This window comes from Felis catus, chromosome E2 (assembly GCF_018350175.1).
Source record: "Felis catus isolate Fca126 chromosome E2, F.catus_Fca126_mat1.0, whole genome shotgun sequence".
NCBI classification, from domain to species: domain Eukaryota; kingdom Metazoa; phylum Chordata; class Mammalia; order Carnivora; family Felidae; genus Felis; species Felis catus.
The window spans coordinates 47,247,583-47,261,846 of NC_058382.1; the positions used below are offsets into that span (position 1 = coordinate 47,247,583).

Below are 14,264 nucleotides of genomic sequence, written 5' to 3' on the forward strand. Positions count from 1 at the left end.
TGGGATTTAAATCCAGGTTTTAAACTTTTTTTTTTTTAATGCCTATTATTTATTTTTGAGAGAGAGAGAGAGCACAAACAGGGGAGGGGCAGAGAGAAAGGGAGACACAGAATCGGAAGCAAACTCCAGGCTCTGAGCTGTCAGCACAGAACCCGATGTGGGGCTCGAACTCACAGACCTTGAGATCATGACCTGAGCCGAAGTTGGACGCTTAACCAACTGAGCCACCCAAGCACCCTTAAATCCAGGTTTTAAATGGCTTTATTTTTTCTATGATTTTTTTCCCTCAAATATTTAATGTCCTTGCAATATTAAAGGGATTTGAGTTTAGAAAGACTCATGAATGCAGTTCATGGTCCGACAAGTGATTAAAGAAAGCCTCATATTGATTCTGGTGATGCTCCTGACTGGGTTTACAGTTGGGCTGGAGGAAGGGCTCTCGTGGTTTGGGGGATGTGGCTCTCCTCTCTCAATCCAGCCACAAAGACCCGTCTCATTTAGTGGGGAGATTCCAGATCAGGCTTCTTATTGAAAACATCCTCACCTCCGATGGTCTGCTCCAATGGCATCTGTGATTCTCGTAAAACCCTGTTCCCTGAAAAAAGAGGAAAAGCAATTTCGGCAAATAGGGAAGGACAGGCCCTGCTCTCGCTGGAAGCCCACATTCACCTAGGCTGTCAGCTCCATAACCATGCCTGCCTGTCTCCCGCAGAGGCGTGCCTCCTGCCTTCTACATCGTCTTCACTCAGGAACCTAGAGGTGTTTCCACCTAGGTCTTCACACTGGGAAAGGAATCAATTTCAAGTATTCACAGCTCCCTGACATCAAGACAATGTTACTGAGCAGGGATGCTGCCAGAACCCCTCAGGCCAATAAACACCATTAATCTTGAATTCCTTGGCCCTCTTTGTCCTCTGTCTTAGGAGCAACAGAGTAATTTTCCCCCCGCGTTCTTGAATCCTTTCTGAATGAGGAATAAATAGACAGGTAAATAGCATCTCCTCCTCCCTGTGAGTCATCCTCAACTGATGCCACCTTAACTTCGCCTGTGTCAAGCCACACGTGGCCCCACTCACTTCAAAAGGGCCTCCAGCTCCCGCTTGACCCTGCCCACCACGGGCGGCCCCCGGTAGGTGAGGGCCGTGTACAGCTGCACGAGGGAGGCCCCCGCCCGGATCTTCTCCAGGGCATCCTGCCCACTGCTGACACCACCAACCCCAATGATGGGGACTCTGCCTGCAAGAAGCACACGTAACATCGTGAGGAAGGGCAGGCAACGTGAGACCCTTAGTTTGGCTTCCCCCGCTCCGGCCCCGGCTAAATGCAGCAGTTCAGGGAACACTGATTCGGATCAAACCCAAGAGCCTGAGCCACACACAGATCTGAAGACACAGGCACCGAATTCTTGCCTTTGGTGAGTGCATACATCTCCCGGATGGTCTGAGTTGATAAATCCCGGAGGGGCTTCCCACTCAGCCCTCCTGTTTCAGAGCGCAGGGCACCCTGGAGGACGGCAGGGCGGCTCACTGTGGTGTTCGTGATGATCAGTCCATCGATGCCCAACTGCAATGTGAGGCAGAGAAAGAACCCTCCAGTGGTGGCACTGATGCAGTCGGAGTAGCTTCCCTGAGGGTCTGAGACAGGAGCCGGGCCAGGTGCCCACACTACAGCCCCGGGAAGCAAGAGCTATACCAGAGCTCACTATGCTTCTAGAAAAAGGGTCTGAATGAGCCTCAACATAACAGTAGCAGCCATCACATATCGATCACCTGTAATGTTCCACAAGGACAGGATTTAGTCCTTAGAACCACTCACTTCAGTCTTGTCCAAGGCCCCTAGGTAGTTCATGGTGGAACTAGGACTTGAACCCAGGACTGCCAGATTTGGTCCGTGTTTCCACCATTCTCCTGTAACACAGGGGCCTGGGGTAGACTGGAGAGAGTGACAGAACAGTCTGACCAAGACTGACCAAGAATGCAAGCAAAAGCCTTAGAGCTCTTGCTGGATGAATGTGAGGAAAGAGACAAGGGAATGGGTACAAGTAAATGACTCATCCAAACATTTGCTTCTCTAAATTTTTTTTTTTTTGGTTATTTATTTGTTTTGAGAGAGTGTGAGCAGGGGAGGAGGAGAGGGAGAGAGGGAGAGAAAGAAAGAGAGAGAGAGAGAGAGAGAGAGAGAATCCCAAGCATGCTCCACACTGTAAGCTCAGAGCCCGATGTGGGGCTTGAACCCACAAACTGTGAGATCATGACCTGAGCTGAAATCGAGTTGGATGCTCAACCAACTGAGCTTTTCATTAGATGATGAGTTACATCATGGCATATCAAACCAGCTCTCACTACCACAGAAAGGAAGCCACAGGCTAGCCCAGCTGGCCAAATGGCACCCACCCCCGCCCCTCCCAGGCAGTGAGAGGCGTCCCAGGGCCTAGCCCGACTCCTACCTCTCTCACCACACTGGCAATATCCTCCTTGTCCTGGGCTGTGAGGTCAGGTGCGATCTTCACCAGCACAGCCGGTTTGCGCGGTCCCTGCAGGGCGTCCCTCTCCTGCAGCACCTAGAACAACACACAGCCAGAGACGGGGACCCTGGAGGCCGTAGCCACAGATCAGCATGTTCTCACGATGAAGCACCAGCGACTTCTTCTCAGAAAATACAGCTCTCAGTTATGCCAAAGACCCATCCAACAGATCTGATTCTCCTGAACAAAGGTTTCCCTAAGATTAAGTCCCTAATGTTGTCACTGGTATTGGCTAATATATTAAGGCTTATTGAGACTTTTTTTCCTAAAAGAGATAAGAAGAAAATACTGTCACAAGTACTGTTTGATAAAGACTCATCCAGGGGTGCCTTGCTGTTTCATGCAAATCTTGATCTCAGGGTCATGAGTTCAAGCCCCACATTGGGCATGGAGCCTACTTAAAAAAAAGAAGAGTAATCCAATTTATTCAGTCAGTGTGCTCGATGCTAGGGACAGAGAGAGACAGTCCCTGCTCTCACAGGGTTTATGGTTTAACACAGGGACAGGTAACCAAGCCATTAATTACTGTTAAGCATAATCAGTGTTATGACGGGATTATAGGTATAGCAAGGGGTCCTATCTGGTCCAGGTGCTAAGGACAGCTCCTTGATAGTGACATTGAAGCTTTTTCCTGAAGAATCAACTGGAAAGAAGTGGGTAGGACAGGCTGGTGGAATGGAGCCTGGAGATGTAATTTCCTACCTTGGTCAGCAGGTGGCGCAGCTCAGCCTTTCCCTGGAGGCTCCGTAGCCCAGTGGTGTTCGGACTGGACACGTTCACTACCAGGTAGTCGGCCAAGGGACCCAGGACTCGAACTCCCTCCACGTAGTCCGCAGCAGCGTCCACGGAGGTCTTATTCTTCCCCAGGTTTATTCCCAGTGGTAGCCCCCCTGTAAAGATGGCTTGTCAAGATTTTGTTCCTAAACACCATTCCCTGTGCAACATTTTGAAGATGTCCTTGACTAAACAGCCCACGAAGAGCCCCGTACACCTCCACCTCTTTGTGTGAACTTCCCGGACCAGCCGGCAAACACCATGGAAACTGCACGGTGTTGCCGCCTTGGTCTTGCTGACCAAGAAGAGGTCACCATCTTTGCGCAGCATGTTTGGGCAACTACTAGGATGTTTTACTGCACTGTGTTCTTTTCCTTTTTTAAAATTTAATGGAAAATGGAGAAATTAGGAGTGCAAATGCTAGCGATAAAAAGTAAGGGCTCATAAATGTAATGAGGACAGTCAGAAATCAACAGGCATGTTAAGGGACAGCTGTTTATTCTCAAGGGCTGTCTGCTGGACTTGAGTGACAGGGTGTGCAGTTGGGAAGAAAAGGCAAAATTAAAGAATATGTATACAAGACTGGAAAATGTTTTCCACTAACCATGCCTAAAATATAGAGGCATAAATCTTTTAGAACTTGGAATTTCAGTTTTCTGAGAAGGGGCTCCAGCTCATAAATAGAGTGAGCACAAGTCCCAGTGCTCCCAGAACAGCCCTCATTGCTCCTGTAGCCTGGGCATAATTATTAATGCCTGCACCCTTCACTCCCCAAAATGTCTCAGTTTGCATGGTAAGTATTATGCCACCCAATTTAAAAATCCATGGAATTACTGACTTGCATTTTGGACTGTTAGAAAAATACATTTTAGAAACATGCTGTGCCTGAAAGCCAGAGGTTGTCTGTACTTGGCTTCTAAGATACCACCTTATCTGCAAAGGTCACTGGTAGGTCAGTGGTGCCAGCTGCTTTTACCGTGCAATAGGTGGGAAAAGACCTGGAGCACCAAGTGAGCTCCCAAAAGGTGTGTCAGGTCACCGGGATCAAAGACCAACATCTAGGGGCGCCTGGGTGGCGCAGTCGGTTAAGCGTCCGACTTCAGCCAGGTCACGATCTCGCGGTCCGTGAGTTCGAGCCCCGCGTCGGGCTCTGGGCTGATGGCTCAGAGCCTGGAGCCTGCTTCCGATTCTGTGTTTCCCTCTCTCTCTGCCCCTCCCCCATTCATGCTCTGTCTCTCTCTGTCTCAAAAATAAATAAACATTAAAAAAAAAAATATTTTAAAAGACCAACATCTAGTGTTGCTAACCACCTTCTCATTCCCTAAACTAGTCACCCTTTTAATCACCAGCTTGAAAGTAAATGAGATTCCCTTGGGGGCGGCGGGGGTGGGGGTGGGTAGCATCCAATTAGACAAAAGCTACACAAGGCCTCCAAGCTTCCCAAGTCCAGCCTCCATCAAGCCAAGCCATTTGTAAGCTGATTCTTCTTTGCACAGATGAGCTGGCTTGAAAGGGAGCCTTACTTTCATGCAGCTAAGGGACCTTCCATCAGCAGTTAGCTGCCCAAAGGGCCAAGCCTCTGAAGTTAGACAGAAATTTCTGAATTACTCTATCTTCAAAAGGCACCATAGCTTCTGTCAACTTATGCTAGCAATAAGCTGTCTTCAAGGCTTCTAGATGCTGGAAAACATGAACAAATCTGCTGGAAGATTCTGCTTCAATCAGTGTTAGTGCTGGAGTAGGGGTGAGGGAGGGGCAAGGAAGAAAAGGGGCTAAAGCTCGCACTGGGGACAATGAAAAGAAGAAAGGGAAGCAAGAAGGCAGGAGAGTATCACAAGCTATGGAGGTCATATTATAAGCTTCAAAGTTCCCCAAATGGAAAGGTCTGTAGTATAGCAGGGTCTGCTTCTACCAAAGCTTGGGATTTCCAAACAAGGTAACTTCCTTCTCCTAAAATCAGAGATTGCCGACTGCCTCGGCCCTTTCAACCTTACTTCCTGAAGTGAATCCGATGTCCATAGGTTTTTCTTATCTCACTACCAGGACATTTAATGACACTTAAATTCCTGGAAAGAGTTCTAGAGGAAAATGGCCACAGCCCCACACAATCTCAGAAGACACCTGGGGAGGGGTGGTGAGGACAGAACAGAGCTATAGGCACTACATGGATCTGGAGGGAGAGCAGAGCCCCAGAGAACACACATCGGCATCTCTGAAGGCAGCCTTACAACATGCATGGTGTTTTCTGAACAAGTCATGAAGGATATTTTCCCAAAAGTCAAGATTAATTCTCCCCGAGTAGGGAGGGGTATGATTAATTTCACTTTTCTTCTTGATGCTTCTCTGTATTTACTAATGCTTCTATAATTAACATGTATTGTTTACATAACGCACAAAAGGACATCATAGGAAGACCGAGGAAGATGGAGCTCAAGTTCTGCTCACATCTCAACTACCCACGTGACCACAGCGGGACTGCTTTGCTCACTTCCAAGCGGCCCCAGTTATGACACAACACAGGTTATATAACGAGGGAGAAACTAAGCAAGTCTTTACTAAATTATGAAATTCAGTTACAGTCTTGCTGACTGTGATAAAGGCAGGAAAATTCCTGAGTTCCATAGTATTTTTTTCCCTATTGCTCAGTCACATTTACTTCATTAAGAATTCCTGACCTTTCTCCCACAGGTTTCCTCACAACAAATGGAGAAAGGCCCATTAGCACAACCCCACTTTACCTTCTGTGAGCCTGGCCTGCTTCTCCTGTCTGGCCCGCAACCTGTGTTCCACCACCGAGAGTCCGTGACTGTTAAATCCATATCTGTAACATATAAGCAGGTGGGGAGGGGACGAGGTTAGAGCCCTTGGCCATAAGGCAGACACTTTGGAGAGATGGTTTCATGGCCACTTCTACTATACTTTGGACTTTTAAAAACAGGAAAGAAAAAAAAAAAATCAGAGTCAGTTCTTAGACTTTCAAGGTTTAAACACCCCTGGAATTCCTAGAAAACTTGCCAGAACCCCATCAAACACAGAGGGAAAGATTTAAATTTGCAAACAAGTCGCACAGGTACCTAGCACTGGAAATAGCCCAGACTCGCCAAGTAGCTGTCCCCCGACCTGTCTGAATCCAACCCACACTCCTCCTCACTTATGTACCCCTCCCCTGCAGCGGGGCCTCCCTGACAACCCATCTTTCCTTCTCCTGCCTGTGCTCCACAAGCTCCCTCCCAGAGAAGAAATAATAACAAATGCCTATTGTTTAAGCCACTTTGTTACTTGCAGCCAAAAACGCTGAACAGATAGAGGAGCACCTGTTTTTGTTTACTTCATGAATAAATCGCTCGATTCACTTGGCAGGCGCTTACTGGGCACCCACTCCAAGCCACCCACAGCAAGGAGGCCGAACACACAGGCTCTCCTCCCTCAACCACTTCTCGTTTATGGATTCTGCCCAGTACCGTTGTCCTGGTACCTGCAGTTACTGTGGCAGCCGAATCATCAACAAGTATATTTTGCCTGGAAATTCTGAAGATACTGATCCCAGCCTGCAATGCAACAGAAAGCTCAATAACTTCATCTCTAATGCTGGAAAATTTCCCTGAAATAAGTACAATAAAGCAGGAAGTACGGCCACCTAAAATTCCCACAGGTTCATCTTCCAGAAGGCCATCAATGGTGCCAAAGATGCCTATTAAACTCTCTCAAGGAGACTCTCAAAATTCTGTTACCAAAAAGCAGACACTTTTTCATTTTCTGGGTTTGCTATAGTGAATACTACCTAGGGATTGCAAAGGGGGCTTTGCACAATCTAGAAGGATCTCTCTTATTAAAAGCAGCTATCCATATGGATTATTAAAATTTCCGGTTTACTAAAGGGCAGGGCTTCACCATCCAGTTCAAGAACTTGTAGCCACATGTGCCCCTGAGCACTTGAAATGTGGCCAGTACACCCTGAAAGCGCTTTAAGTCAAATGCACACTGGATTTAGAAGACTTGCTACCAAAGATGGTAAATAGTTAATTAATCATTTTTATTTTGATTATGTGTTAAAATGACATTCAGAACATGTTAAGTATTTATAATTAGATATAATTATAAATAATAGTTAAATAGAATATATTATTGAAGTGAATTTCACCCATTTCTCTTTACTATTTTATTGTGACTACCTGAATATTTTTTTTTTAATTTTTTTTTTCAATGTTTATTTATTTTTGGGACAGAGAAAGACAGAGCATGAACGGGAGAGGGGCAGAGAGAGAGGGAGACACAGAATCGGAAACAGGCTCCAGGCTCTGAGCCATCAGCCCAGAGCCTGACGCGGGGCTCGAACTCACGGACCGCGAGATCGTGACCTGGCTGAAGTCGGACGCTTAACCGACTGCGCCACCCAGGCGCCCCTGAATATTTTAAATTACACATCATATTTCTGCTGGACAGTGCTGGGCAAGAGCACTGGAGTAACAATGTGAAAAAAGCACAAACTCTGAAGTCAAATGTGTTAATCTCAACCCCAGATCTCCCACTTATGATCTCATGATTAGAGATAAGTCATGTAGCTCTCTGAGCCCCTGGGGTGTATATGTGTTAAACTAGAATAATAAAATCTGCTTTTATGCCTCCACACAGGAGATGCTCAACATGGTTCTCGAACATTCCCAATAGCAGAAAAATGTCCACACTGTATGACAGAAAAAACAGGCAGATCTCCCATCGCTGCGCACCCTCCTGGGAAGAAAGCATCCCCTGTGACCGCTGGTCCATTCACACACCTGTTAATGACAGCTTGGTCCTCTGGGAGGCGGAAGACTCTGGGTCTGGGGTTTCCTTCCTGAGGTTTTGGAGTAACACTGCCGATCTCTACAAAACCAAAGCCCATCTTGTAAAGTCCATCCACAGCTTCCCCGTGCTTATCAAATCCTGCAGCAATTCCAACTGGATTTCGGAATTTATGGCCCAGGACTCTCACTTCCTAGGGAGAAGGAAACAAAGCCAGGCTATCCTGGTGTTTCTCAAAGTGCAGGCCCCAGCACGTCTGTGTCAGAAGTGCCTGTGGAGCTTGTTAATCAGAAGGTGTTCCAAGAGCACCTACCAGCATGTCAGAGTCTTGAAATGTGGCACGAGGAAGGAGCCCCAGGGAGGTGAAATGAATGGCCAGCCTGTGGGCTGACTCCGGGTCCAGCAGCCTCTGCAGAGCTGGCATCAAGTGTTCAGCATAGAAATGTTCATCCCCCATGGCCGTCAGGTAGGAAGTGAAGAGAAGTCCTCCGCCCCCCAGGATGACCACAGCATCCTGGGCCCGCTTCTGAGGGGGAAAAAAAGAAAAAGGCCCAATGGGGCCAGACCGCAGTAACTTCTCTGAGCCCTATACACCCAGGCACACAGGACATGACATGTGATATGAAGCGATATCCCTAGCCTTCTGCAAACACTGGTCTCCTTCATTTCTAGTCTTGCTCACACATTGGTCTCTACTTTCAGAGGCTGTATCCACACTTCTGCTGACCCACACTTGTCTGGCCTTGAAGGACTCTGGGCCAGAGGCTTCAAAAGAGGAAGTACTGCCCCCTGGGGGACATGTGGTAGGCATTTTGGAGGAATGCTAATAGATTTAAGTGGGCAGGAATCTGTAAAGGTAGACACCTGCACTGTTTTAGGCTGTCTGACAGATGAAGTGTCCCTGTCTTGCATGACTTTTGGAGATACTACTGATATTAAGTATGTTAAAAAATCTATTCATATTATTTGAGCCTGTATTCCACCACATAAAAACACCAACTATGTCATGCACAGTTTTCATATGCATTGACTTTTCCAGGAATGCAGTTCCATCATAAATTGAGAGATGACTGCACTGTGTTGCACAGAACGTTACTAAGTCTTGTTCACCGTTTCAGAGATCTCAGGAATGGTATAATGCTTTGTTTGGGTTTTGACAAGAAAACATACCTGAGGCGCTGGAATTTCCAAATAGAGGCTTAAACACCTGAGTCTCTCACTAAGTGAGTCATGCCCAACATTGACATACCAAAATACATGTTATTGTATTATGAATTCCTTTAATGTCTCCTTTATATTCCAGTTAGGACATTATGCTAATCTTTTAAAATTATACGTAGATAGATTACATTATACATAAATTCCACTTCAGGATAATAAAAGCAGTTGCAAAATATTTTTTTTAAGGAGCATCAGGTCTTATTTGGTCAAGAATCACTAATCTAGTTTTGGGCACCTGGGTGGTTCAGTCAGTTGAGCATCCAACCCTTGATTTGGGTTCAAGTCATGATCTTACTGTTCGTGGGATCGAGCCCCTGCTTGGGCTTCTCTCTCTCCGCCTCTCTGCCCCTCACCCACTCTCTTTCTCTCAAAAACAAAGAATCCTACTTGAAAAGTGGTTCATAGTTAATCACTGCCAGATGATGAGTCATCATTCAGTCAGTCAGTCATCTGCCCAACAGTAATCGAGCACTCAGAGGTGGGCGAAACAGTCTCCGCCCTCAAAGAGACGACAATCTTATGAAGAGACAGTCATTAATCAATGATCACGCAAATATGTAACTGCCAATAGCTATGAATTAACATGCGGTAATAACACACCCCAACCCAATCTCAGAGGTAGAGGAAGGCTTCTTTGAGGAAGTGACTTAAAGCTGATGTCCAAAAGATAAATAGGAGTTAACTAGGACGCGGTGGGAGGGTATGAAAAAGTGTAAAGGCGCTCACAGTGGCACAGGGTAAGGAGATGCACCCAAGAAATGGGGTAAGGGGAAAGGTTTGTCTGGAACCAAGGAACAAGGCAAAGCACGGCTTAAAAAGAAGCTGGGGAGATAAACAGAGACGTTGGGCAAAATGAAGATTCGGGTTCTCCCTCAACAACTTGGTGGCATGATCAGATTTGCCTTTTGAAAGTCACTCCCAGTTGTCGATACAGAACAAGTATTTATTGTCTTGCTTCCAGTCTCCAGCGGATTGTAGGAACGCTCCTTAATGTCAACAAGTATCTGAACACACTTACATAAGCCCCCGCCCTAAAATTTCATCTAGAAGGGCTGGGGCCATGTTTTAGTGTAACTTCACTGCACGATGGATCCTGCACACAATGTTATGCGGTCATGTGTTCACTAAACGCCCGTGTGCCAGTCTCAATAAACGTTTGGCCCACGTGCGCTGACACAGACCTGCATCTACCCAGACAGGAACGTGCCCTTGTGCACACTGGCCAAGCACACGTGTAAATGCACACGCACGTGTGCCTCCAGAAACGCACAGACGTGCAAACTGAGCCCACGATCTCGGAACCGCACTTCGCCTCAGGTTAGCCCTCCAATCTGCTTTAGCCCCACTCCTCGCCCAACTCCTGGCTCTGCTACCGCAGAGCCCGCTTTCTGAACTCACTTTCAGCAGTCTCCACGCCATGCTCCTTCCGCCACTGGGCCCGCCTCTGGCTTATTTCCATTGGAAGAGATGGTGGTGAGCCCTCCAATCACCGCCCCTGCAGCTGCCACCTCACCAATCGCCAGACAGGAGGGTGAGGCGGGCCTCCCAGCGGCCGAAAAGGCCTCGCTCCGCCCCGGAGGTGTGGCTAGACGCTGGTGCCTGCGCGCGCAATCACGGCAGCCACGCTCCTTCCGCCCGCCGGAGTCCAGGTGTGGGCGCCGCGCTAAGCTGGGTTGCTATACGCTCGGCTTGGGGTGCTGTGCGTAGCTGTTCTGCGGCTCTGCGACCTCGGCGACAGAATGCGCATAAGTAGAGCTTCAGTTCTAAGCAACACTGTCACCAATATCTTGATCATTTAAGTTGAACATGTGATATGCTTGCGCTCTAGGTAAAGCAGGTATTGAGACCATATATCAGGCACTGAAAAAAAGGTTGGAATGAATTACGGCACTGTGGAGTTGACCTCAGAGACGTTTCCATCAGCCTCAGGTTTCACTTAAAAATGCCTTAAACGTATGTATGTGCGTAAGTATGTATATTAATGAAAGTGTTGGGAAATCAACACTTTGTTACAAAGTCTTGTAACACCCAGAACGATTCCATTGCAGCGAAGACTTAGTGGACTCCTAGTCAGAAGCCTTCCAAATTAATTGGACACTCTTTTTCCTGCCATTTCAAGACTTTTCAGTTTTCTCGTTTCCCTTCCCACTGCTGTCTCCACAAGTGCCCACCCTGCCCCACCCCCAGAATTATTTCTCTTTATAAATACTTTCCTCTTCTATGCATTTACTAAATCACATTGGCTTCTCCCGGTATGACCGTTTCTTCTATCTCAATATGGCCACGTGCTGGAAATAATTTCTTTCTCATCTGAACTTTTATAGATAGATATATGCTGTACCTGTCCAGTGACACTGTCTTTATTTAAACTACAATTGTTATGTCTTTTTTCCCCTAACTAGACTGTACACGTTCTGAAAGTAGGGACCATACCATATTTATCTTTTGATTACTGCAGTGTTTTTCAGACTGAGGGAGGTGTATTCTTGGAGTATACACTTAAGAGAATTGTTGATACTAGTATCTTTCCATAGTGATTTTTAAAGGTAGTATAAGCATTTAGGCCATTTGGATAACCAACTGAACCCTGAAACCTACCATGCTATGTCAGTGCCCACAGTTATTTGTATTTGTTATCACATTTTGGTGCCAAGAAAGAAAACTGGCTAAACTAAATGATAGATGTGCCACAGGTGCAAAACAAATGACATGCTGTATGAACAAAGGTTTTTCAGCAAGCTAAATAAAGTGGTGAGAGAACTGATTTTTCCCTACAGCATGAAATAGCTTGTGTGCCAAATCAAAAGAACCTGTGTGGTCATAAGCCAGTACAGTTTTTATGTCAGGTAACTGTTTAGTTCAGCACGTTTTCATTTCATTAGTTTTCAGTTCTGTTTGTATTAATTTTTATTCATTCGTTCATGGTTGTGTAAGAGCTTTAGCATATAGTTTATGCCTGGTTTTATGGCTGAATGTATTTAAAAAACAAAATACAATAACTTAGACACAGCCTGGGGGTCTGCCAGAATGGTTTCCTTTTAAAAAACCACACAATACTTTTCTCAATTTTTAGCAACTCTGACTTAGATATTCATCATCTTCTCCTTTACAGCTTAGGCTTAGCAAGTAATTAGCTAAAAGCGTATCTGGTTGTGTAGACACAGGTGGTGATGCCCTATAAAGACTCGTCGCTTTATTGATCTTTGCTGTTTGTTTTCAGCTTATAGGAACTCCACCTGGGTTCTTAAATTAAAAACACACAAAACATCTTTTATCTCCTTGACTAATTATTCCCTATTCCTAAAAGAATAATACTAACAAATATGACTAACCCACTAAGAACATTTTTAAAGGACCAGGTAGCTGCTGAGCCCCTGCACTGTTGTTGCTCATAGTTCACAGAGAAAATGTTCTTAAGAGGAAGAATCTGTCTTTGGTTATATGTCAGAACAGGTATCATTCTAGGAAGTGAGCTAAATAGCCCAGAGCAACATGGTAAAAATAATTGTTATCAGCTTAACAAGTTTCACTGTAGCTTTGAGGAAGCAGAAAACTACTGCTGTGTCCAGGGAGGACACCTTGCTTACACTTGGAACCGGGAAGGTTCGGGATCTTTTCTGGGACTTTCTAGAAGAGAGGAGTAAGTGGTGGATTGGACAAAATCTCATGCTGCTGGGAAAACATCAAGAAGAAAAACAACCCAGGTAAGGCTCTGAGACTTAGCATGTACGAAGGACACTTCCTTGGGGCACCTGGGTGGCTCAGTCAGTTAAGCATCTGACTTGGTTTCAGCTCAGGTCATGATCTCACGGTTCATGAGTTGAAGCCCCACATCGGGCTTGGTGCTGACAGTGTAGAGCCTTCTTGGGATCCTCTCTCTCTGCCCCTTCCCTGCTCATGCTTGCTCTCACTCTCTTTCTCTCACTCACTCACTCACTCACTCAAAATAAATCAATAAGGTTAAAAAAAAAATGAAGGGAACTTCCTTACTTTGACTCTGGAATAGGAGTAAGAAAAAAATTTGAATCTTTCCACTTTTGTACACAGAAAATCTGTTGCTTTACTTCATTACCACAGTTCTGAAATATTTACACTTTTGAGCTTCAGCCTTTGAATTGTCTGTGTAGCAAAGATGATGAGATTTTTTTTTTTTTTTTTAGTGTTTTATCAAAAGGTAACATACCTGATCTTTCACTACAAGTACTGTGCAAGTTTCTGAAGTGGGTAAACCTTTTATGGCCACTTTTTTCCTGGTAAATACTTCTTCATCATTCTTGGCTCCAAGTTTCCTAACTCAGAAACCAGGAGAGAAATTATTTGCCTGTTATCTGTCTTACAGAGATATTTTCAAAACCATGCACCATAATACTGTGATCTTACAGAAAAATCCAAGGTGCAATTATATCATCATCGTCTTCATTGAAGTCTAGGTAAATTAATACTAAGCCTGGTGATAACACATAATATATGAAAAATCTATACTATGTGGAGGTGAGGTGGAGAACAAAGGCAAAAGAAATATAGAAAATGTTAAACTTCTTTAAAACTTGCAGCCCAGTGACAAGTACGACACTTGAGACAGTCTGAGTGACCTTCCTCCAGGAGGAACTGCTTCAGTGTCCTCCTTAACTGCTTCAATGTTAGTACTTTGCTAGAGGCAAAAGTCAAACTTAGCTCAACCTCCAGGATCCTGTAAGTCTTTAACATATAAAAATCCCTTTGGAAACTTCCTTTATCTCTACCCCCAACCCAAGATACATGTTAACAATCATCTTGCAAGCATATGGCCCACTGATACACATCTGAAGGGTCTCATGACTAAGGTCTTGATTGCTTGGAGACTTATTCTATCCCTAACCCCCTTCCGGTAGGTAGGTAGGGAGGTAGATAAAGTCAGTCACTCTTCATTATATCATATATAATATATTATATATTATCGGTATGTAGTAAGTCACTCCTCACA

The 14,264-nt window shown here is 45.5% G+C and overlaps 2 protein-coding genes across 3 annotated transcripts in view; one reads left to right on the forward strand and one right to left on the reverse strand.

Annotated features, from left to right (window-relative positions):
- Positions 1-243: 243 nt before the first annotated feature.
- DHODH (dihydroorotate dehydrogenase (quinone)) lies at positions 244-10,834 on the reverse strand. 2 transcript variants are annotated; one of them, XM_003998211.4, is made up of 9 exons: positions 10,700-10,834; positions 8,394-8,606; positions 8,074-8,273; positions 6,037-6,119; positions 3,227-3,414; positions 2,447-2,560; positions 1,410-1,563; positions 1,077-1,236; positions 244-595 (listed from the first exon to the last, which is right to left on the reverse strand). In XM_003998211.4, the coding sequence occupies exons 1-9, from the start codon at positions 10,718-10,720 to the stop codon at positions 541-543; spliced, it is 1,188 nt and encodes a 395-aa protein (XP_003998260.1). In that variant the 5' UTR covers positions 10,721-10,834; the 3' UTR covers positions 244-540. The 2 variants fall into 2 exon arrangements, with proteins under 2 accessions (XP_003998260.1, XP_019675540.1); XM_019819981.2 differs by lacking the exon at positions 1,077-1,236.
- Positions 10,823-14,264, forward strand: part of PKD1L3 (polycystin 1 like 3, transient receptor potential channel interacting) — an 84,511-nt gene continuing 81,069 nt past the window's right edge. Inside the window, 2 exon segments of the mRNA XM_045045855.1 lie at positions 10,823-12,903; positions 12,905-13,005. Of these exon segments, the coding sequence (XP_044901790.1) occupies positions 12,709-12,903; positions 12,905-13,005 (296 nt within the window). The 5' untranslated portion in view covers positions 10,823-12,708.

What these genes read in the sequence shown, in the direction of transcription:
- DHODH (XM_003998211.4), bottom strand. Translation starts at nt 10,720, where the DNA reads ATGGCGTGGAGACTGCTGAAA. An exon ending in GCAGGCCAGGCTCACAGAAG is followed by an intron (nt 3,415 to 6,036) that starts GTAAAGTGGGGT and finishes CCATCTTTACAG; the next exon opens with GGGGGCTACCACTGGGAATA. An exon ending in TGCGCCACCTGCTGACCAAG is followed by an intron (nt 2,561 to 3,226) that starts GTAGGAAATTAC and finishes GTGTTGTTCTAG; the next exon opens with GTGCTGCAGGAGAGGGACGC.